The following is a 25,469-nucleotide window of genomic DNA, read 5'->3' on the forward strand; positions in this document are numbered from 1 at the left end:
ATGTAAATTGGTACAACCACTACGGAAAACAGTATGTAGGTACTCAGAAAACTAATTAAAGAGCTACCATATGATCCACCAATCCCACTCTTGGGCATATATCTGGACAAAACTTTCATTGAAAAAGATATACGCACCCCTTTCTTCACTGCAACACTATTCACAGTAGCCAAGACATGGAAACAACCCAAATGTCCACAGAAAGATGAATGGATTAGGAAGATGTGGTTCATACACATAATGGAATACTACTCAGCCACAAAAAAGAACAAAATAATGCCATTTACAGCAACATGGATGGAACTAGAGACTCCCATACTAAATGAAGTAAGTAAGAGAAAGAGAAATAATTTATGATATCATTTACATTTGGAATCTAATATACAGCACAAATGAACCTATTTACAGAAAAGAAACAAACTCATGGACTCAGAGAACAGGCTTGTGGTTGTCACAGGGGAGGGAATGGGATGGACTGGGAGTTTGGGGTCAGCAGATGCAAACAAATGCATTTGGAGTGGAAAAGCAATGAGATCCTGCTGTACAACACAGGGAACTATATCTAATCACTTGTGATGGAACATGATGGCGGATAACGTGAAAAAAAGAATGTGTGTGTATGTGCATGTATAACTAGGTCACTTTGCTGTATAGCAGAAATTCACAAAATATTGTAAATCAACTATAATAAAAAATTTTTAAAAAACAACTACAGGTCTTTAATAAACAAAGTCTTTGTCCTTTCAACAAACCAATTTCTATTTATGATCACAATACTGACATATTTTTTCAGCATTTGATTTTTAAGTTAAAAGTAAACTTCTTGGAGTTCACATCATGGCTCAGCGTTAACGAACCCAACTAGTATCCATGAGGATGTGGGTTCGATCCCTGTCGTTGCTCAGTGGGTTAAGGATCCAGCGTTGTCATGAGCTGTGCTACTGGTTTCAGACATGGCTTGGATCCCGATTGGCTGTGGCGTAGGCCAGCAGTTGCAGCTCCAATTTGACCCCTAGCCTGGGAACTTCCACATGCCACGGATGCGGCCCTAAAAAGAAAAAAAAAAAAGTAAAATTCTTAATCAGAAAGTAAGTCAATGGAGAATCAACAACATAGGATATCTTTTTTACAAAAACAGCAACAAAATTTTCATTTCTGCCAACAGTTTTAATTTCACCTCAACTTTATAAATACCAAACAACAGTAAAACTGAAATGGATCTAAAACTCAGAAGACTTTCAATCAATTTTTGTTTTATTGGACTCATTTACACATGCTGCTATGGTCTGAATATTTATTTTCCCCAAAAATTCATGTTGAAATCCAAACCCCTAAAGGTGATGGTATTATCAGTAGGTGGAACCTTTGGAATGTGCTTATAGAGAGTAGAACCTCCGTGAGAGAGATTAATGCCTAATAAAAGTAGCTCCAGAAATATCCCTAACCCCTCTACCACATGAGGATTCAAGGAAATCTGAGACCTGGAAGAGGGCCCTCACCCAACCAGGCTGGCACCCTAATCTTCGACTTCTAGCCTCTAGAACTCTGAGAAATAAATTTGTTTTTTATAAGCCACCACTTTTGGTATTTTGTTGCAGCAGCCCAAACAGGCTAAGATACAAGCTCTGCATTCAGTATTGCACATCAGTACCTGAAAATACTTCCTAGTTCTTTTTCTACGGCATTATCAGTGATTTGGTTGCTTGTCAGCAGCTGATCAACAACAACAATTTCAAGGAATCTTTTCATATTCATTTCCTTTGTTCTGGACCTATCTAGGAAAAGGTTTGTTTTCAAAGCAGCATTCATTGATGAACAAATAATCTTTTTGTTTACCAGAAACAACTTTCTTTTACTGAAAATAAAGAAGCTGAAGAAATCCACACTTAAAGACCTTATAATGAAATCAGTTTCACATATCAATAAAGGAAGTGAAGTGAAGACACACGTCAGAATGACTAAAATTCTTGCAGTGTCTGCAACAGCAAGTGAGTGACAACAGAGTCCACTAATATGAAGCATGTCACCTCATACTATGCTCTATGATGACCAATTATTAAAACAAATCATTTTTAAAAGGTTAAAATGAATAAAATTAAAACATTTCCAAAATGAAAAGCAAGCCAGAAATTCTCAGGCAGAAAACAGATTAAATTGAAAATAGGAAAACAGTTTTTCAAATTAATTTTGGAATATTAGAATTCATGAAAATTATGAGCTAATCTAAAACAGAAAATGAATGTTTGTTTTTCCTTCTTCATTTAATATAGCATCTCAACAGAATTTGTACTGTTATACATGGTAAGATCACATAAATTGAAAAAAATGATAGACCATATTTAACCATTAAAATAAGGAGATTCAAGTTATTATTACTTTTCAAAATAGATAATGAGAGTTTATGTTCTGCACAAAATAGAATAAGCATATTCTACCTTGTTAATAGCACTGAATGAAACTATAAAACCTAGACAGAATAAATGAAGCAGCTAACTGAAAGTTATAAGGTAAATAATAACAAGTGGACTGGAGCCCAGAATCTGATATATTATCAAACTGGTAGTGAATTTGTAATTTTTTTCCCATCCAGTTTTGCCCCCAGCCTGAGCTTAATGTAGCCTGAAACCTACTAAGTAACCACTTGTAACAAAAAGAGAGAGATCTATAAAAAGCCCTCTAGCTCTGCCCAAGCAGTAGGAAAGCAGTATTCTAATACTCAAGAGTAAGACATAGCTCTTTTTCTTTCTCTCTTCATTCCCCACGCCCCAGTTCCCAATCAATCTTGTGGTGGTGATGGCTGCAACAGAGGCAGTGCCAGGGCCAATAGAAGCCTAAAGTCTAAGGGACAGGTATCACCCTCACTGACTGAAGAAACTCTAGGCTAATCTTGTTTTTTCTCCTGTCTTCCTGTCATCTGGTTCCAGATGCAATTGTGGAAATTACACACCACAGTGCAGACTGAGCTTTTCTAGCCAAAGACTGCGCTTTCTGGCGAAAGGGCCAAAAAGGAAAGGGGGTGGAGTGCTGTCCCAAGGATCTAAAAAATAGCATGGATATAACAGAGAAGAAAGAGCTTGAGACAGCAAGTTGCTCAAAATGTCCAAAACACAATCTAAAATAACTAGGAAAATAGTTAAAATAACTAGTGAACTAGGAAAATCTCAAATGAACACAGGGGAAAAAGACAACCAACAGAAAATAAAACCAAGAAGACAGATAATGTTACACTGGGTGAATTGTCTCACAAAGATTTAAAGCAGGTATAAAAATGTTTCAACAAGTAAAAGCAAATACTCTTTTTTTGTCTTTTTCGGGCCACACCCACAGAACATGGAGGTTCCCAGGCTAGGGGCTGAATCGGAGTTGTAACCACTGGCCTATGTACGTTATAGCTACTGCAAGGCCAGATCTGAGCTGAGTCTGTGACCTACACCACAGCTCATGGCAACACCAGATCCCTGACCCACTGAGTAAGGCCAGGCATCGAACCCAAATCCTCATGGATACTAGTCGGATTCATTTCACCGCACCACAATGGGAGCTCCGAGAAATAATTTTCTTGACAGACCATCCAAGCATTACAAAATAGTGTTATATTTACATTAACAAATCATATATCAATTGTAAGCTTTCACTGATCCCAGAGAATTCTCAAAGCAGTGTTGCTGTGGCTGCTGTCTTTAATGTTTATATTTCCATTTTTGTTTACTTTAAGCAGTTAGGGTACTGGGCCTGGCATTGAATTTCAAAGACATATTAAGATACTATACCCCTTCCTAGTGCAAAAAGTAGAGGTGGAAAAATATGATACAAAAGATGAACAACAAAATAGCATACGATATATGCTAAGGGCCAAACATGACTTTCCAGGACTAATTTAGTCAGAAAGAATTGATTTAGGATAGCAGTAGGAGATAAGGGCAAAGACATAATTATGGGCCAGAATGTAAGGGAACTTAAAATCCAAGGTAGGATTTAAACTGTATTTTGTAAAAAGTAGAAAATCACTGAGGGTAAGCTCAGCTATCTCTCATTTATCTACTTTGAGAATAGTTTCTGAGATTTTTAAATTGAAGGTTTTGAAGATAATGCAGTAACAGAAAGGGAGGAAGGTATGGAACACTAGTTAGAAAAAAACAGAAACAACACTGGGGAGCAAAAAAGAAGGCTTGATAAGGACTAAACTCCCCAAGAGCAAAGGCCATGTTTCATTCTCAGACCTAACAGACACGTAGATATCAACAAACCTGGAGTGTAGGACTAGAGGCAGAGAAAATATCAATTTTTTTTTTTTTTTTTGGACGCACCCATGGAAATGTGGAGTTCCAAGGCCAGGGGACTGAACCTGGGATGTTGTTGTAACAATGCTGGATCCTTAACCTGCTGTGTCCCAAGAGGACTCCGAGAATGTCTACTTTATATCAAGCAACAAACTAAACACTGACACACCTTTGCACATTTAATCATCAAAATACAATACCACAGTACATCCTAAAAATTAAAACAACACTGAAATTGAATATTAGAACACTGCTAAAAAGGCCTGAAAATTATTCACTAAACAGAGCTAACTTAAGGGTATACGAAAGGCAGAGATGGAGTTAGCTGCCATTGCCAATGGACTTAGGTAAATGTTACCTTAAAATAGGTGAGAAAACTGGGACACTGATTAAGTCACCTAGAAAAGGTGACAATTAGTATATGGGACAATCAGCATTCAAAGCCAGGTTTGACTGACTCCAAAGCCTACACACCAAAAAAAAAAAAAAAAAAAAAAAATTTATATATACATATTATATATAGAACTGATTCTGTGGAGCAGGTTCAACCCCTGACTGGGAACTTCTGCATGCTATGAGGCATGGGGGAAGAAAAAAAAAAAAAAAAAGAGTCTAAAGAGTAACAGGAAATAAAAACACCTTCAATAAAAACAAGCTAAATGTTAAAAAAGTAAAATTACATTAAAAAGACTCTCTTAAAAGTACATCTGAGAACTCTAGAATGAAGGAAAAATGAGGAATATTAGTCTTCACTAATAGAGATGTGAGAATCTCAAGAGGGTTTAAATAAAAATTTGAGAACATATTTGATCACTAATTCTCATTACAACTTTCAGTGTAATAACCTTTTGTAAAAACAAGCAACATGTTATGCTATTCTGTCTGGATGCGCTGAAGCCCGAGTCCGTGGTCAAGGTAAGGGATGGTGCAGGAGCCCAGAGTGAGGTACTAGAACTCAAGCAGAGTGGCAAGATTTTCCATATAAGATTTATGAGAAGCGTGGAGTGAGGATGCACATGGTGTCAGAGCCAAAGCAGAGTGAAAATGTTAACTCAAGAAGAGGGAGGGAGCAGAAGTGGCAATGGGAAATTGGCTACATACTGGGGATTGATCATATAAGTAAACACACTAAAGATAATGGGAGCTCTGCTACTCCTTTTGAAAAGGAGAAAACTAAAACATTGTGTGTTGAAATTGGAGAAAACCCATGGCTTTCTTTATACAGATATAAATACAGTGTTCAAATATTGGTTCCTAAATATCTTTCTCCACTAAAAGAAACCACTCTTTGAAGAAAAGGTTGATTCCAGGGCTGTAGCAAGGGACGTTTAAGGTGAGCCTGGAACATTTTCTTGTGTCAAAAAGTAAGGAAGTGCTCAAAGAAAATGCCTTTGGAGGGGCTCTCATTGGCCAAAGCTGGGACAATTTGAAAATTAATAAATTACAAGATTATCAATTCCTTATCAAGGAATCAATCTTGGGTTAAATGTAGTCTCAGATTACTTCCCTACAAAGTACTAAGAAGGGGAAAAAAAACTTTACAGTGAAGAAGCTTGGGAGACCTCAACCTCAATTAATTGATCAAAGTGCATATAACCAGTAATGGAACAAAGAGAAACTGTATGCCATCTGATAGGATGCAATGAGAACATAGCATCATCACTGTGTTACTCCTACCAAAAATGTACAATTTGAATCCAATCATGAGGAAATATCAGGCAGATCCAAATTGTGAGACATTTTACAAAACAAATCTGTAGTCTTTTTAGTGTCACCGTCATGAAAATCAATAAAAGACTGAAGAACTGCTCTAGGTTGAAGTGTAGAAAGACATTACAATTAAATAAGTGCAACACAGAATTCTGAAGTGGATCATTTTGTTACAAAGGAAATAACTGAAAACTGGTAAAACCTGGAGGAGGTTTGAGGGTTAGATAGTAATGATACAGCAATGTTAATTTCCTATCTTTAAGATCCTTTATGTAACAGAAACTCCTTGTCCTCCTTTGGGGTGATGAGAATGCATCTGGCAACTTAACTCTCAAATGGTTTGGGGGTGGGGCGAGTTCTTTGCAGGAACTTTTCTCAAAATTTGAGATTGTTAATAAAAAAGAAAAAGATTACCTACAATATTCATTTATAGCATCTAAAACCAGAATATAAGCAAAACAGTCCTCCTTTCAAATGAAGAATATGTTTCCATCTCTTCTCATCATAAAAGTCTCCGCTTTATTATTTTAGGATTCTTTTGATCTATATCTGCACTGTCCAATACAGTAACCATTCTGTTCCTTGGCTGCATCAACAGCCACCATCTACTACAGTTACTATCAGCTACTGTATTGAGCAACAGAGATACAGATCACTTCCCTCACCACAGGAAGGTCTACTACTAGACAATACTGATGCACTTTGGGAGGCTACAAATGACCAACTAAAGGCCAAAGAGTCAGATGGACTTGGATATGGATCCTCAGCAAGTGCTCTGACACTTAGCAAGTCATTTGACTGCTTAACTTCTCCAGAGCCTCCGACTCCTTTCTGTAAAATGGACTGATACACTTAAACTGCAAGGCTGCTGAAAAGATCAAATGAAAATCCATGCAAAATGTCTAGAACAGCATATGTGGCACATAATAAATATCCGATAAACATTAGATCTCTTCTGTAATGTGAGTAGGTAATGTCTTACTCTGACCTCTGTACTTTTAGAACTAGTTAAGCAATTACAAGAGCATCAGTGTTTGTTCAAAAGCTCCATGTTGTTAAATTCAAAGAAAAATCTTTTAGCTCTAACCTTATTAAACTGTCATCAACACTTGACCCTACTGACTATCCATCCACTTGAACTACTTTCTTCCTTTGGCTTCTATAATACCACGCTCAGCTCCTACTTCTCAGACCTTCACAGTATTCTTTAGGAGCTCACATTCCTCCAACAAGCTTTTTTCTTTTTTCTTTTAGAGGCCACTGTGATTGATTTTAGAAACTTTTTTTCCAAGTTAGAGTCCCCTCCCCATAGTTTCAACAACCTATATAAAAGACTCTAATTTTCTATTTCCAGCCAACAGTTCTCTTCTAAATTTTAGAATGAAATATCTAATTGCCTACAGAAATTTCCACTTGAAAGCTCCAAAGGTACTTCAAACCCACCACGTTAGACTCAAAAGTGATTTGATCTTTATTTGGTATCACCATGAACTCAGCTGTAGAACTCAGGACACAGGAAATTTCTCTCTCCTTTACCTTCTGTCCATCAACTGAGGCCTAATGATCACAAACGTCATTCACTTTTGTCCATCTCCACAATTCTCAGCCTATTTCAAGCTATCCTCGTCTATTCTGGACTGCTACTGCAAAAGCCTTAACTAATTTTCCCACATCCACTCTTGTTGTCTCTCCTCCTTTTCCACAGTCATCACCACAATATTAGTTCTGCCTTTTGAAACTACTAAAAATAAGACTAATCTGACTTGTAATGACAACATTTCTAACAGTAAGTTATACCACTCTACAGTTGGTTAAGCATCTTAGTTCCTTCTATATTGGCAATTCAGTTTCAGGGTCACATTCTGTCATATGCTCCCTTAAACTGAACTGATCATAGTGCATGGATATAAGTAACTTAGCAATTTATGCAAAAGAATGAGACTTGTATAACGTTTCAAACCACAATTACTTTTTTTAATGCTTTAATGTTTCTAGCTGAAAACATGTTAATTCATGAACTATTTAAGCACCTACAATGTGTCAGACATTGTTTACTGTTTAGGGACCAAACAGTGACCCAAAATGACAAATTCCATTTTCACAGAACTTGTATTAAACTGAAGAAAAAAATAAAATAGTAAATTACACAGTATCTTGGAAAATAAGTGCAGTGGAGAAAAATCTGGCTAAAAAAGAGCTAAGAAATATAAGAGGAAGGCGTGCTGTCTTACACAGAAGAGTCAAAGAAAACCTCAACAGCAGAGCAGAATTGTGGCTAGAGAAAGAGTGAGGTAATGAAGTTAGAGAGCCTGGTAGACCATAATAAGGACTATGGATTTTACTATGACTGAGAAGGGAAGCCATTTGAGAAGAGAAGTGACCTGATCTGATTTATTTTATCAGGATCACTCTGGCTATTGAGTATTAAAGACTATAGGTGAACAAAGGTCATAGTGAGACTTTTTGGGATGCTATTTTGCAAGTGATAGATGAGTGTTGTTTTTACATCTTATATCGAACTTTTATGTAATTAAGTATTAGGAATTACAAAGCCACAACTTAAAAAAAGAAAAGAAAAAAGAAACACAAGGACCGCAACAATGCAAAGATGAGTTTTGGGAAGAGCAATAAAATGATTCAAGATATTTAAACACTGGGCTGTACTTAGTGCTACTAACATTTATCACCATTCAGATGTAAAATAAGGTGCAAAGCTATTAATTTATTCTTTGGGACTAAGAATATAATTAAAAATTTTTATTTCATTTGGCAAGGTAAATCAAGATCCAATTTCACTTAAAGACAAGAGTAAATAATGGTAGAGTTTACTAAAAGGAAGTTACAACGAAAATCATTCAAACACTGACTATCACCTTTACGCCAGCCACTCCAGTTAGGTTTTATGACTATTTTTCACTGATGTACCTAAAAAAAGGTTTCAGTATTAGGTAGAGAAGTAGTGTAATACTGAATTCTCTTATTAAGATGCTACTGATGACAAATCAACATCATCATGTAACAGCCCTGATTCATCCCATCTCTGCTGATTAACAGCACAACTTTAAAGAAAACTGCCTAAGTATTGGTTAGTATCCAAAGGATTATGGGGAAGCTGAGTGACCCCTAAAGAGTTTCAATCTCCTGGACCCCCATTACCACCACCTAAAGGCATACAAAAAAATTCCCCTTAAAAATTTCTCCATGACACATGTTTCAGGCAGCATATTTAGGAACAATTTCCATTTTCTTTCACAGATTTCTTCCCCCTTAACATACTGAAGAATGTCTTTACAGAACAGTACATGAGTACCCTTGGAGTAAGCAGACATCCAAATCTTACACGGCCAAAATGTGAAGATGTACTCAAATTCTCAGGCAACAAAAGGTCACTATCTGAATGTAAAACTATATACTTGTAAGACCAAAATACATTATAGCAAAAAAGTGCAGTTACAATAAGCAGGGCTAATATTAAATAAATCCTTCACATTGCATAAACAAAACATAAATTCCAATTATCTTTGATAAAATAGTATCATGCAAAAAGAAATCCAGAAACAATTTAAAAATTTCAATTCTTATGGACAGTAAGTTAAAACAAGAAAAACGAAAGTCCCATAAACTTTTAATTTCAGCTCTCAGCCAACAGCAAAAAAAAAAAAAAAAAAAAAAAAAAAAAGATTAAGCCAACTGCCGAACAGGAAAGAGAAAGCAATGGTCTGGAAAGACACTTGATTATGTATCAAAATTTTAATGCCAACAAAACACAAAAACTAGCAGTTATTTTAAGAATGTGTTTCAAAATCCTGCGACTGAGGTTAAGTAGTAATATGCATGAATTAGCTTTTCTTTTAAAATGAAGAAACACCTTTTAAATACGCTTTTTCCAATATTCAGTTAATTTCCAAAACTGCAAAAATTTAAGAACAGCCTGTACTAGCCAAAGCATTATATTAAAAACTTTTTGGTCAGTTTGGCCTAAAAAATCTTAGCTCACAGATAGTATGATAAAGATGTCAAAATGAAAGCCAAAATGAATGAAAAAAGCTCAACTCGTAGGCACTATACGTAATACGGCACAGAAACACTTTGAGGATATTTTAAAATTCCACATTTGAATCTGAATGCTTTAATCAACTACTCCAAATCAGGCGCTTACTTTAACACAATTTTTCAAAATACGGGGGGTTGGGGGGGGGGGGGCAAGACAGACATCCATTTGTAAGCAGCGTCTTTAAAGATTCAAAATTCCTTGTATCTGAGGAGGGACGCCTGATGGAGCTAAGTTTAGATCTCCTGGCCCTTTTGTTGTCAGCCCAGGAAACTGGTTTAGAAATTGGGGGTGGAAGAAGAGTTTGAAATTCAGGGCACGGGGTGACGCGGGTGCTCACAAGTGCGGGCTCTGCCCTGGTCGCGCACTCCGAGAGGTCACGGCGCAGTAAAGTTTGGTTTCACAAGCGAGCTTGGACGCTACCGACAAAAGCAAAGTCTCGCAAGTCAAGCGGGCGCGGGGGTCGGGGAGCGCCCGGAAGCCCAGCAGGACACGTTTCCACCGCGGGGAGGGGGGTGTCCGTGTGGCGACTCCGTCGCCGAGCCTCTAACCTCAACCCATTCCCCCAGGACCCCCGGGCGGGGACTGGTTCCGCCGACGGGAGGCGGGTAGGCCACAAGAAGGAAATGGGACGGGGTACCGACAGCGAGGCGGCGGCGGCCCAAGCGCGGCCTCCCTCGCCGGGTGGCGAGAGGCAAGGGGGGCCTTGCCCGCCGCAACCTCCCCCGCCTCCAGAGGCAGCTCCAACTTTCCTCCGAGCGCAGGACGCCGCCTGGGCCGCGCGGGATTCCGAAACTTTGTGCGCCCTCCCGCGTCGCCCCGGGCCCGCTCCCCCGCCCTGCGCCGGCGCGTAACCCCCACCCCGCCCGAGAGCGGCCCGCGCCAGTCCACCCCTGGGGTCGGCCGGTGTTTACCTCAGGCCGAGGTCGAGGCGCGGGGATTCCGGCGGCGGCCCCAATGCAGGTCCCTAGGTCCCCGTCACGCCGCCGCCAAGTTCCCCAACATGGACTCCTTCGTCCGCTTTCAGGTGTTCCGGGGGCCGCTGGGGCGCCGGCTCTGCTGGCTGGGGCGGGTGGCGGCGGCGAAGCAGGGAGCGGACCCGGGCTGCGCTGCTCCGCGCGTCTTGCGCCACCGCTGCTCCCCCTCCCCCGCTCCTCGCCGGGCCTCCTCCCTCCCCGTTCCGCGCGTCCCCTTCCCCCTCCCTCCCGCTCTGCTCCTCTCAGCTCAGCGGCGCCTCCACTGGTCGACGCGCTACGGTGGCGACGGCGGCGGCGGCGGCGGCGGCAGCGGCAGCAGGACGGTCGGCGCTTTCCCAACTCATTTGCTCGCTCTAGCCCTGCGAGCAAGGTCGCAGCAATCAACCGGACCGCAGGGGGGCGCTGGCAAACCACCCTTTGCGACAGAGGAACGTGACGGGCGGAGTCACGTCCCGTGGCCTGCGAGCGGGAGGGAAAACAGCGGCTAGTGGCTTCTGGGAAACATTCTCAGTGCCCGGCTCTCCCCCCACGCCGCGGGCCCTGCGCATGCGCCGTGCGTGGAGCGCCGCTGCTGGCTCTGCTTTGGCAGCGGTACCGGGTAAGCTGTTTGAAACACAATGAAGTAGGCTCTTGGGGACCTGGACGTGCGGGGGTTTGCGCGGCATTTGCTATCCTCTCTTTATGGTAATCTGATATGAAGAGTGTTTGTTGTTTGGCTTTGGGTTGAGTGTTCACCCAGCAGCATTGCCCACCTGAACCGCATCTTGCGGGGAGGCTGAAGTGGCCAGAACTCGTTAGCCCACCTCTTCCCTCCAGGTGGGCTTTTTAAACAGGCCTAGGGGAGAAGTTTCCCACGTGACTCATCAAACTTAGGCATAGCCCCGTGTCTTAATTCCCACAACAAAAAATTAAACTTGATGATCCACTCGTTGGTTGATAGTGACAGGTAATGATTCACTCCAGCAAGTGTCCGAGTCCGCCTAACGGAACGTGTGTGCCACTCCTTCTCCCTCCGGTCGTCAAATCTTTTGTTTTACCTCCAAAATACCTTTCAGACTTTTTTAAAGTCACTCTTTACCCGCATAGTTTCTCCCGGACAGTTTCCTCACGGCTCCTGACTGCTCTTCCTGCCCTCAGTGTCCACCCCTCTTCTACCAGCAGGTCCTGGCAGCCCCCCCCACCCCGTCCACGCCACTGTCCTGCCATCACCCCCCAACCCCCGCACCGTGTGCTGGAGCTCTTCCCGGGCCGCCCCACCTACTTGGCTCACCCAAGTTTCAGCTGTAGCCAGCCTTGCCACTCACACTTTTTCGTGTCGTCTGCCCCCTTCCTTTATGTCCTCATTGCCCAGGATGACTTTTTCCTCCTCACTTTCTCGGGACCCTGCCGACTGGGCACCCCTCTGCCTCTCTCCTCCGAGGTAGCTGGTTGCCATGACCCTTCCTCACTTCTCTGGCTCCCCCATCTTGTGCCTCGTGTTTGGTCTGTTGAGGGTCAGTCTCACACTGTGAGCACTGGGACAATGTCTTAATACCTTCTTAATAACAGCTCCTGGCACAGTGCCTGTTACTCAATTAAGGACTTGGTAAATAGTTGCTGAAGGAGTGTATGAATGGCAGGCTTGTCTCTCTTTTTGTAAGTTTATTATTTTTAAAATTTTATTGGCATGTAGTTGATTTGCAATGTTGTTGCAATGTTGTCTCTATTTTCAAAGTGAGGTTTTACAATGTATAGTTTTTGATATAAGCTTTGGGAATTTAAATGGGCTTTACCGTGTTTGGGTATTTGAAAGAATGATAATCTAGAGAAGTTTATAGCAGTACATTATAAAGAATATGATAAAGAATGACTTAAGAAAACTTTGCTTAAGAAATTATATGATATAACCAGATCAACAAGCATTGTTAGGAGACATTCAACTGAATACAATGAGAATGTCACCAAGCTTTGTGGTATAATTACATATATATATATATATATATATATATATCCTCACCCTAGAAAATCCAACTTCTTGGAGTATAACTCCAGATAGAGACTTCTAGTGTGCCATTCTTTTATGTAAAAATTTATGTACGAATATCTTTACATACTTGTTTTTGGGGAAAATGTTCTCTCTTAAAAATTAATCAAAGGTCAAATGATAACGTTTGCCAAATAAAAAAAACTGTAAATGGAGTTCCTGTCGTGGTGCAGTGGTTAACAAATCCGACTAGGAACCAGGAGGTTGCGGGTTCAATCCCTGCCCTTGCTCAGTGGGTTAAGGATCTGGCGTTGCCGTGAGCTGTGGTGTAGGTTGCAGACTTGGCTCAGATCCCTCGTTGCTGCAGCTCTGGTGTAGGCCAGGGGCTACAGCTCCAATTAGACCCCTAGCTGGGAACCTCCATATGCCACAGGAAGCAGCCGTAGAAAAGGCAAAAAAAGACAAAAAATTTAAAAAAAATTTTTTTTAATTTTAAAAACTATAATTTTTTTTTTTTTTGGTCTTTTTAGGACCATACCTGAGACATATGGAAGTTCCCAGGCTAGGGGTCGAATCAGAGCTACAGCTGCTAGCCTACACCACAGCCACAGCAATGTGGAATCGAAGCCATGTCTGTGACCTACACCTTAGCTCCTGCCAATGCTGAATCTTTAACCCTCTGAGTGAAGCCAGGGATCGAACCTGCATCCTCATGGATGCTAGTTGGGTTCTTAACTTGCTGAGCCACAACAGGAACTCCAAACTATAATTTTTAATTAACAATAATAGTATACCATTTCAGCAAAACTGAACAACACAAATCTTTTGATATATTTATTCACCAGCAGAAGATAAAATTTTCACTTTCTTACACTTGGCCTCCTAGGTATATGTCTTTTTTTGGGGGGGGGCACCCACAGCATATGGAGGTTCCCAGGCTAGGGGTTCAGTCAGAGCTGTAGCTGCTGGCCTGTGCCAGAGCCACAGCAACAATGAGTCTGAGATGCGTCTGCAACCTACACCACAGGTCATGGCAACCCTGGATCCTTAACCCACTGACTGAGACCAGGGATTGAACCCTTGTCCTTATGGATGCTATTCGGGTTTGTTAACTGCTGAGCCACGACAGGAACTCCTAGGTGTTAGGGAAGCATGTTTTAAGAAAAAAACACTCAGGAGTTCCCGTCATGGCGCAGTGGTTAACGAATCTGACTGGGAACCATGAGGTTTCAGGTTCAATCCCTGCCCTTGCTCAGTGGGTTAACGATCCGGTGTTGCCGTGAGCTGTGGTATAGGTTGCAGATGCAGCTTGGATCCTGAGTTGCTGTGGTTCTGGCGTAGGCTGGTGGCTACAGCTCTGATTCGACCCCTAGCCTGGGAACCTCCATATGCCTTGGGAAGCGGCCCTAGAAAAGACAGAAAGAAAGAAAAAAACACTCATAGTACCAATATGCTGGTGGTTTCTAGCTTTATGTGTGAGTAGAAAAGAGAGTGGTGATTTGTAATAGATCATCTTTTGGCTCCCCAGGGAAAAGACCATGTATATGTCTGTATATGCAGCATTCTAATAATATTTACATGATGAAGATTTATTATTCTCTGTTATTTCAATATTTTTTATTTACAATCTAATAAAAAGATACTGAGTTTTAAATAAACTGAAGATGAACTGTAAAATGCAGAAGTAAAGATTGATGGAGTTCCCATTGTGGTGCAGCGGAAACAAATCCAACTAGGAACAATGAGGTTGCAGGTTCGATCCCTGGCCTTGTTCAGCGGGTCAAGGAGCCAGCATTGCTGTGAGTTGTGGTGCAGGTCACATTCGCAGCAGGGATCTGATGTTGCTGTAGCTGTGGCATAGGCCTGCAGCCACAGCTCCAATGAGACCCCTAGCCTGGGAATCTCCATATGCCATGGGTATAGGCCTAAAAAAAGACCAAAAAAAAAAAAAAAAAAAAAAAAAAGTACAGATTGATGTAACAACCATCACTGTCAAGATTTTAGATTTTATTATAATGATTAAAAAAAAAACAGGAGTTCCCGTCGTGGCGCAGTGGTTAACGAATCCGACTAGGAACCATGAGGTTGCGGGTTCGGTCCCTGCCCTTGCTCAGTGGGTTAAGGATCTGGCGTTGCCGTGAGCTGTGGTGTAGGTTGCAGACGCGGCTCGGATCCCGCGTTGCTGTGGCTCTGGCGTAGGCCAGTGGCTACAGCTCCGATTCAACCCCTAGCCTGGGAACCTCCATATGCCCAAGAAATAGCAACAACAGCAACAACAAAAAGACAAAAAGACAAAAAAAGACAAAAAAAAAAACAAAAAAAACAAAGGGAGTTCCTACTGTGGCACAGCAGGTTAAGGATCTGGCATTGTCTCTGTGGCAGCATGGGTTCAATCCCCAGCCTGGTGCAGTGAGTTAAGGATCCATTGTTGCTGTTTCAGTGGTTAGGTCACAGCTGCTGCTTGGATTCAGTTGCTGGCCCGGGAACTTCCATGTGCAACAGGTGTAGCCATTTTTAAAAAAAAGCAAATGATATGCATCATAAAACTTCCTGTAACTAAATGTCCAATTGGTGTGTTGCACTTACCCAGAACTTAAAATATCTAACCTGTCAGGCAGCAACAGAAACCTGTATTCGCATACTTAGAAATGAAAGGTAATCAGTGTGTTGATTTTGACAGAGATTTATCAGGCATAACTGCTATTATTAATTTAACTATTTGAATATAATACAAAGTAAAAGTTAAGAGGGATAGTTATGGCATAAAGACACTTGGTTAAGTGGGAAACAGGGTCCTAACACAGACTGTCACTTAAGACCTTTGCAGTTTGAACAAATGGCCCAATTTTTCTGATCTCAGTTTCCATGCCTATTACAGTGGAAGTTTTTCATTTAATAACCTCTGTGGCATTTTCATAGCAGAAGTGTATAAATTCAAAGGGTGTACAGTTTAGGATTTTTATAAGCAAACTATGACCAAATACGCAGTATTTTTGTAAGAAAAATGAAAAATGCCTGCCAAGTTAATTTGTAGGAGTTTTTTGGTTGCTTGGTTTGTTTTAAGGCCAGTGGTTTTTACAACTGTGAAGGTTTGAATCAACGAAACTGATTATTGTCCAATTGTTTTCTGTGTGGAATTAAATTTATTTCAGCAAACAATCAGTTTGGTGTCCACTGTCTGGGAGGTGCTGTGAGGCGGTCATAGATAAATGAACAATGTGTCAGAGACAGTTTAATGGGTACAGATAACACAAATACAAAAACTAAGGAAGAATATAAATGTCATAAAAGGACTGAAAGCGAAGTGCCTAGTGGGGGCTGGGGATTGTCAAAGGAGGGAGGGGAATACAAGGACCAAGAGCAATTTCAGAAAGAGTAAATCTGACCAAAATATAGTCAGATAGCATTTCAAATTTGAAGACTCCAGATTCTCTCAAGTTAGTCTCCTGTTCCCCATAGCACCTCCTCCCCATTTTTACCACTCCTTTCAAGGCTCACCCTACAGTCACTCTCTCTGAGCCCCTCAACCCCCAACCCAGCAGAAGATCTTATCACAGTCTTCTTAGGAAATAATCTTCCTCACCTTCTTTCCCTATACCTACAAAGTCTATCACTGTCTCTACCCACACTAACTTGTTCCCCCCATCACAGAGGAAAAACTATCCCTTCTATCAATGAAGGCTTATGTTTCTACTGAGGCTGTAGATTTGTTTGTTTGTTTGTTTTCCAGACTTTGGGATTTCCATACCATTAACATTTCTAACCGTTTGGGAACTAACCTAGGGTGGCTAACTTTTTAATCCTGACAAATAACAGTATACATTTTTAAAGTCCTCCCATCTCTTATGTCCAAAAAGAAATGTATTTGCAACACCAAAAAACCCCTAAATTTTTAGGAACAACTCTGTTTTGGTTGGTTGGTTGGTTTTTGCATTTCCCTGTGGAACAGTGAAGCCATCAGCCCTGATACATTTAGGACTCTGCTGCCGGGGCTCTCTCCATGGGTTACTCTGTCTTCAACATTTTCTCTCTCTCCTTCAACATAGATGAATTTATCTCTTCTCTCCAAATCTAAAAATACTTTACATTTTAAGACACTTCCTCATTTCACTTTCTATTCACTTTTTAAGAGCTAATGAGCATTCATTTTAACAACTCAAACAGCACAGAAGTATACAAAGTATATTCAGAAGCATATAAAGATAAAAGATAGTTTTTCTCTATCCCAATCCTAGATAAAACCAGTGTTAAAAGATTGATGTTTTGCTCCATACTTTCTCCAATGGTTATTGAAGCGCATACATTAAAATTAGAAGTTTTGATTTTTATTCACACAAATAATGAAACATACCATATATATTTTTCTGCAACTTCCTTTTTTTAACTTGTGTATCATAAATACTCTTATCTAGCTCTTTTTTAATGAGCTGCACAATATTATTAGTATAATAGTAGTATAATATTAATGTACTACATTTTTAAGCCATTCTTTTATTAATAATGCAAATTTGTTCAGGGTTTGTGCCACTATAAACAATGCCGAAATAGTTATGCTTTACATGTATCTTATTAATACTGTATGACTTTTCTAGGGAATCAAATCCTTAAAATGAGATTACCAAAGCAAAAGATATGTGTTTTTTTTATTTTAATAATGCCTATAGAGGTTATATATTGTTTTGGTTTGGTTTGGTGTGGTTTGCCACCCAGCATCCATCTCCTTTTTCTCATAACAATACCTCAGTTTTCTTTAAATGAATTATTTCCCCTTCTCTCTTAATCTGTGGGATTACCAACAGGTATTGACTCCTCCACTGGCTTCTATTTGATGGTATGATATCCCACTAATTAGAATGTTCTATAGTTGCAGGATGGGCACATGACTCAATTCTGGCCAACAAGAATGAGATCAAGGACTTTTCTCTGCTGGACTTGTTGCTGTAAGAATGTAAATCTCTCTTCATAAAGAGAGACCTTTACTGAAAATGACTACTACTCACAGGAAGGCAGAACTAAGACACAGAAACTAGATTTTACTGATTATATTTAGGTAGATTTGATCCATCTACAACTAGATTTTCAGTTATGTGATTGTAAAATAATTTTTGGAGTAGGGGTTTGTTAGGTTTTTGTTACTTATGACCAAAAATGTTTTGAGTTGGCACACTGCCAGATTATCTCTACAATTATGACAGTTTACTCTCCACTCAAAGGTAGAAGAATGTCTTTCTCTGTTTCTTGCCAGGACTCACATATGAATCTTAAATTTTTGTCAGTATAATATGCCTTAAAACCTATCTCACTGTTATTTTAATTGGTGTTTCCCTGACTACCGATGGACTTGGACTTCTTTTCATATATTTTTGGGGTGTTCATAGCCTTTGTATGTTTTTATATTGTTTGTCATCTTTTTCGATCTTTTTTAGGATCCATTTTATCTTAGAGCTCGTAACTCTTGATGTTCCATATATATATTTTTTATATTCCTCTTTTGACTTTGCTCCTGGTGGCTTTTCTTTTCATAAGAAGGTTTTAATTTTTATATTGTCAAATCTGACCTTTCACTCTTAAATCCACTGACATTAGGCTCATGTCACCACCAGTCCATTGCAACTGCTCCTGGAAAAAGTTGTACATGCCAAATACAATGAATTCTTCCTTTTTTTCTTTTTTTTTTTTTTCTTTTGTTTACGGCCACACCTGTGGCATATGGAAGTTCCCAGGCTAGGGGCCGAATAGGAGCTACAGCTGCTGGCCACAGCCACAGCAGTACAGGATCAGCACCACATCTGTGACCTCTGCAGCAGCTTGAGGCAACACTGAATCCTTAGCCCACTGAGCAAGGCCAGGGATTGAACCTACATCCTCATGGGTACTAGTCAGGTTCTTAACCCACTGAGCTACAGTGTGAACTCCCAAATTCTTTACAGTCCTCAGCAAGCAGTTATTATCTTATACTGACTGCCCAGTGTGTAGCAGGATCAATGCTAGGCACTAGTGATATAAAAATAAATAAGATATTGTCCTTACCCTTAAAGAACCTACAATTTAGTGCACCAGTCAAGCAGAGGAACATAATTTCAATGTGTAATTGATGCTAGATGTTGAATTTGTGTTATGAGCTGAATTGTGTTCCCCCCAAAATTCTTATGTTTAAGTCCTAACCCCCATACCTCAGAATGTAATATTTGGAGAGTAGGCCTTTAAAGAGGTGATTGTGTTTGAATAGGATCTTTAGGGTAGGTAGGCCCTCATCCAAGATGACTGGTGTCCATATAACAAGATGTGTGTACACAGAGGGAAGCCCAAGGGAAGCTGGAAGATGACCATCTACAAGCAAGGAGAGAGACCTCAGAAGACATAATCCTGCTAAGACCTTCATCTAAGACTTCTAGCCTCCAGAACTGTGAGGAAATGGATTTCTCTTGTTTAAGCACCCAGTCTGTTGTACTTTGTTATGACACCCCTAGCAAACCAATATAGTTTGTCTCCATAACGTCTCTCCCATCCCTCCCTCTTGAGTAGCACCCATGTGGTTGTGGAAGGCAAGGATTAAGTTCATTCCAGCAATGAACTCTGGTTATTTAAGCCATTCGGGGTAATCCCATACCTCTTGTCACAGTGGATAGTTTATGAAATCCAGACTTTGGCCAGTTTGTATCAGAGGACCTTGAAGAGCTGGTGACTGAAAGATTTTTCCTTGTTCTTCAAATAAAAGCTAGTAAAAGGCTACTCTCTTTCCATTCAGATGGGGAGAGCTAAGAATATAAACCCTGGAATTACTGCAGCTACTTGTGAGCAAAGCCAGCTTTAGATTAATGCTGCTTCTGTGAAAGGCCGAGCAAAGAAGTGGAGCAAAACTGGGTCCTTGACATCATTAAGCCACCAAATCACAGTAATCCAGAAACCTACCCAGTTGTGGGAGCCAATAAATCTCCTTTGTTATTTTGACTTATTTTAAAACTTACATTGTAAATGTCCTAACAGTTATTAGATGCACAGGGAAGGGAACCTACCATAAATCGAGTACCTTAGGAAATATACTTAGAGATGAAAATTAGGGTGCAGAAATTTCACCGAGGGGTGCCTTTGGATTCCACCAGTTAAAAGAGTAAAGGAAGCAGGATTGGGCCGAGGAAGAAGTTGAACTGTGATGTAGTCTAACAAAGGCCTCAGCCATTCCTATAGGGAGCTCTGAACACTTTGTACTACCACAAGGACCAGTCATCTCGGCTTAACCCAGAAAGGTAAGGTGGCTCTCTTGAGCCAAGGGTGGGTTCTAGAGACGGGTTCAGATGAAGGCTATCAGCCTCCAACACTCCTAGCAGCTGTTGGAATGACTGCTTCATTCCTGGGTGGAGAGAGTTCTACACAGGATATTCATAGCTGTCCACCCATTTACATACAGTAAGTTCTAGAAACAGCTCTTCAGAAATTCCGTCGAGTCTCTACTCCTGAGAAACTTCCTGGGAAAGAGTTGGTGGTATTAACCCCCGCCCTTGAAGCTGCTCTTGGGGCCCTAATTGAAGCTGATCATCTTCCACTGCTACCTCCCCTCGCTCTCTGCTGCTCTAGGTAGCTTACTTAGTCCAGTGACGGACTAAGGCTCCACTAAGGAGCCTAAGACCTTCATCACCAGGTCCTTTTCTAGGTGTGGCTGCTGCACCTGTCCATGTACTATCTAAATTAAGCAAGTGAAAACCAAGACAAAGATGGATTACCTAAGTATCAAACCTGCTCTTTCTTATCCCAGTTGCCTAACAGCTGCCTAAGAAAGATCAAGGTCAATTATCCTTGCCTGCTGGTTTCTTGGAATGAAGAACCTGAAGTGACCAGCCAGAAGCTAGAATTTAGTGGGACTCTTCCTGTGTCCCCTGTTGGAAGCATTTCCCCTTTGGAGGCCAAAATCTCTTAACTTCTCGGGAAAGAAGGTTAAACATTCCCTAAATGAATCGCTGGGAATCAGTATTCAGAGGGACTTCCACTTTTACCTTTCACCTAATAGACCCATGTATTTTCCCTATTAGGGACCCTGTACCATATAATATCCATTTAGAGTATACCTTGAGTTCTGGAAAGTGGTGCCCCTTGTATTCTGTGCAGGCTAGCTCCTCAGCTGAAACTTCAACAGGTCTTCCAATGCTCTGTCAGTCTAGCAGTTTATCTAGGTGGTGTAGCATGTGAAATGATCAGTGGAGCCCCTGATCATGTGCCCGCTGCTGCACCAATGCCCAGGTCAATAGATCAAACACTTTAAATCCTCAGTGGTACTGGCTAAGACCCTTCAGGCAGGAGGTCTAAGTTGGAATATGTTTAAATTCCAGCCAAGAGAGATTGATACTACTTCCAGGAGGGAATGGTTCCAACTTGCCACCAACTAGCTGGTAGGTTTTCTAAAGGGAGTGCCATATTGGGAGCCAAGCATTTGTCTATGTGGTTGGCAGGTTGGATATTTGACAGTGGCGGTACAGAGATAAGCCTTGGTGAGTGGGAGCACATGTAGACGAGCTCATGTATAACCTCCATTCCTATCCCCTTTCTTATCACATGCCTGTTGGACTAACACTGGCCAAAGGCAGAGCCTGGCTGATGTCATCTGAACAAGTCATTGTTTCTTGAGGTTTGTTCAGTGCCTTTTCTGTGATGCTTTCTGTTGGGCATTAACATGTGAAACAAAGAGCTTCACATTTCATGTCGACTTTATTATAGAGATTCCTCCACCTGCCTCTTTTCTCGGACCTCTTTATCCCCACTCCCCATCTTTATCGCTCCAGATTCTGACCAAGCAGACAAGCCTTTTGCCAGTGTCTGTACTTTTCACACCAGAGACACAAGTCAAAAATTCTGCCCACTTAGAGGTACTTATCTCACTGCTGTTTTTCAGGGTCACTCCTAAGTGATTTCCTGGGACATTTAGATACTGAGACTGCTGCTTTTAGGTCTCCCACATCTCAGGGCTGCAATGGAAAAAGAGAAGACCAGGCTAAGTATGAGAAAACAAAAAAAGTCTGTGTGGGACTCAGACGAGGAATCCATTGAGGATCTCTCTGTATTTGTCGGTTGTCTCCTCCACATTCTTCTCAGCTTGTTTCCATGGCCTCATGGACTGTAACGTCTTCCTAATCTTGGCCTTTTCCTTCCTTTTCTCCCAGGAGGGCTGTCAGCACCTGTACTTTCAGGCAAACGTGTGAGCTTGGTACCCCAGGTCAGCAAACTTCTGAATGGGCCTCAGATGCACAGCCTTGGGGGATGTAACATACTGTCATCCATTCTTCCTTCTTCTGCTTTGAGGGGCCAAGGTCTGTGTCCCATGAGATACCTTTAAGCAGCCCAGGGCCGGGCCTCACTTAGCTTGAGTGGCAAAGCACTTTGCATAGTTCTGCCGACAGAAGCAGCAAGAGGCCTGGATGTAGTAGGCGCCTCGGGGAAAGTTGGTATTTATGTGTTTGTGAAAGAGCATGGACTGCAACTAACTTGCTTCTATAGAAATTACTAGAAATGTGGATGCCCTCACAGTGCATAACTACCACCCCCATGTCTGGCAGTAACTACTTGACCATAGTGATTGCCTGGAGATGAGAAGGTGACCTCAATATTCAAAGGCCCCTCTGCCACCTTCGGCAGCTTGTCTGGGCAAAGCCAGGAGCTGTCTTACAAAAAAGTATATAAATGTCCACTGCAAATGACCTGCCCTCTTCTAGAACCCTAGGGATCTGTGTTTTGATTCTCCCATTGGAGCCTGCCATAAACTTAAATTTTTACACAGATGAGAATTTCAAATATACAAATGCATAAAGAAAAAAAAATCCTTACAAATATCATTGGGGATAATTCCTGTCAACTCATCAACATCCTGGTTGAGCCTCTTTTTAGACCTTTTTGTGTGTAGTCACGTAAAGAACATTACCTATGTAATTGCTATTTTACAACTTGATGTTTTAATTTTTTTTTAATTTATTTTATGAAGGTATAGTTGAATTATAACGTGTTAATTTCTACTGTTCAGCAAAATGATTTATACATATGTACATGCATTCTTTTTCATATTCTTTTCCATTATCAACAGCATTTATTGAACAATTGAACAATCCATCTTTTCCACACTGATTTTAACTATCTCATTTAGCATATAATAATTTTCCAAGGAGGCTACAGGTTCGATCCCTAGCCTCGCTCAGTGGATTAAGGATCCAGCCTTGCTATGAGCTGTGGTGTAGGTCGCAGACTCAACTTGGATCTGGCTTTGCTGTGGCTGTGGCGTAGGTTGGCAGTTGTAGCTCCTATTCCACCCTCCATATGCCACGGGGGCGGCCCTAAAAAAAAAAAAAAGAAAAAATTTGGAGTTCCCTTTGTGGCTCTGTGGTTAACGAATCCGACTAAGGACCATGAGGGTGTGGGTTGCAGACATGGCTCGGATCTGGCGTTGATGTGGCTCTGGCTTAGGCTGGCGGCTATAGCCCTGATTAGACCCCTAGCCTGGGAACCTCCATATGCCACAGGTGTGGCCCTGGAAAAGACCAAAAAAAAAAAAAAAAAAAAAAAAAATTTCTGAATACATTTGAATTTACTCTTGGACTCTGTTCTGTTCCTTGGTTTATCTATTGTCTATTCCTGTGCCAATAACAAATTGTACAATCTGATTTCTGATTCGACACTTTGTCAGTGAATCTGGATCTACATCATTCATGTGTTTGGCTCTAACTTGAATTATTTAACCAGTTTGCTGTAATGAGTTAACTGGGTGGTACTGCCCTCTAGAGTATGTTTTGTGTCTAGAGTATTTACAAATTGAAATACCTATTACTTTATTACAAATTACTTTCCTTTTATTTCTCTTTTATAATATTTTTAGGTATATTTTGTTGTAGAAGTCTATGGCTTTCATTTCAGGATTTAAAGGGAGTGTTATAAAATATTTATTTCAAGGAGGAGGACTGAGTTGGCTAAGGTTGAGAAGCTTTACTTGTAGATGGACATGGAGTATTTCTAGTTTTCAGTATTACAAAAACTTTGACAAACATCTTTATGTAGTCATCCTTTGGAGTGGATTTGCTTCATTAAAGAGTATGAATGTTTGAAATTTAGACACACTGCACCAATTTAGCCATAAACCAATAGGGCATGGGAGTGTCAGTTCCATATGCTCACCAACAATAGTGGTGATCCTAATGTCTGTGGGTGTAGCTCTTCCGATAAGAGGTAGATAAAATTTTTTTTAAACTTGTATTTTATGTTCTGCAATAAATCTAGAGTCCCACCTCCACCATCTGTATTCTGAAAGTTCCAGGAATGTACTTTATTCCTGGTCACTTCTGGGTTTAATTTCTGATTTCAATTGATTTATCTTTCTCTTTCTTTTTTTTTTTAAATAACGTCTGTATTGAGATATACTCCCTACACCATACCATTCACCCATTTAAAGAGTGCAGTACAGTGGTTTGGGGATACAGCCACAGAGACACGCAGCTGTCACCACTGTCGATTTTAGAACATTGTTTTCATCACCCTCCTCTGCCACTTCCATACCCGCTGGCAGTCATTCCTCATCCCCCACCCCAATCCTCCAGCCTTAGGCAAGCCTTCTGGCTATGAATTTGGCTATTCTGGACCTTTCCTATAAATGGAATCATAAAATATGTAAGTTTTCATGATTGGCTTCTATCACTTAGCATAATGTTTTCAAAATTTATTCTTGTAGCATGTAGGAGTACTTCATTTTTTTAAGAAGTATTATTTGTTCATGTCTTTTTATTGATGAATGATATTTCGTTGTATGGATATACCAGGTTTTATTTATCTATTCATCAGTTGATAGCCCTTTGGTTGTATCCACTTTTTGACTAATATGAATGACTGTTAGGAATATTCATATACAGGTTTTTATGTAGCATGTTTTTATTTCCCTTGTGTTCATACCTAGAAGTAAAATTTCTGGGTCATATGGTAACTATGTTTAACCTTTTGAGGAACTGTCAAACTCTTTCCCAAGCAGCTGTACCTTTCTAAGTGTCTATTCAGATCATTTACCCATTTTTAATTGCGCTAGTTGTCCTTTAGTTGTCATTTTTTACATATTCTAGATATAAGTCCCATATCAGATACATGCATTGCAAATGTTTTCTCATTCTATGGATTCACTCTTTTGATAGTGTCCTTTGAAGCACAGATGTTTTTAATTGTCCTGGTGTCCAGTTCATCTATTTTTTTCTTCTGTTGCTTGTGCTTTGGTGTCATATCTAAGAAACAGTTGCCTGATGGCAACGCCACAAAGATTTATGCCTATGTTTTCCTCCAAGAGTTTATAGTTTTAGCTCATACATTTAAGTCTTTGATCCATTATTTTTTGAGGGATGAGGAATGACATAAATTTTGTGCTTATGCAGTTTAAGCTTTTGCATGTGGATATCCATTTGTTCCAATGTCACTTGCTGAAAAGACTTCCTTTCCCCCTTAAATTGTCATGCATCCTTTTCAAAAATCAATTGACT

The 25,469-nt window shown here is 40.6% G+C and overlaps 2 protein-coding genes across 5 annotated transcripts in view; one reads left to right on the forward strand and one right to left on the reverse strand.

Moving 5' to 3' along the window:
- The window catches only part of SCAF11 (SR-related CTD associated factor 11), a 67,733-nt gene extending 56,542 nt beyond the window's left edge, over window positions 1-11,191 (reverse strand). For all 4 annotated transcript variants that reach the window (XM_084957175.1, XM_084957173.1, XM_021092989.2 and 1 more), the window contains exon 1: window positions 10,956-11,191. The gene's annotated coding sequence lies outside the window, so the exon portion shown is untranslated. The remainder of the gene's footprint in view (window positions 1-10,955) is intronic.
- Window positions 4,596-25,469, forward strand: part of LOC106510388 (uncharacterized) — a 144,426-nt gene continuing 123,552 nt past the window's right edge. The window contains exons 1-4 of the mRNA XM_085024889.1: window positions 4,596-4,627; window positions 5,117-5,247; window positions 10,357-10,521; window positions 10,611-11,616. Coding sequence (XP_084881015.1) covers window positions 4,596-4,627; window positions 5,117-5,247; window positions 10,357-10,521; window positions 10,611-11,506 — 1,224 coding nt within the window. The 3' untranslated portion in view covers window positions 11,507-11,616. The remainder of the gene's footprint in view (window positions 4,628-5,116; window positions 5,248-10,356; window positions 10,522-10,610; window positions 11,617-25,469) is intronic.

This window comes from Sus scrofa, chromosome 5 (assembly GCF_054392235.1).
Source record: "Sus scrofa isolate SSC_HxYL_T2T_F1_AM1 chromosome 5, Sscrofa_HxYL_maternal_Yorkshire_Landrace_v2.0, whole genome shotgun sequence".
NCBI classification, from domain to species: Eukaryota; Metazoa; Chordata; class Mammalia; order Artiodactyla; family Suidae; genus Sus; species Sus scrofa.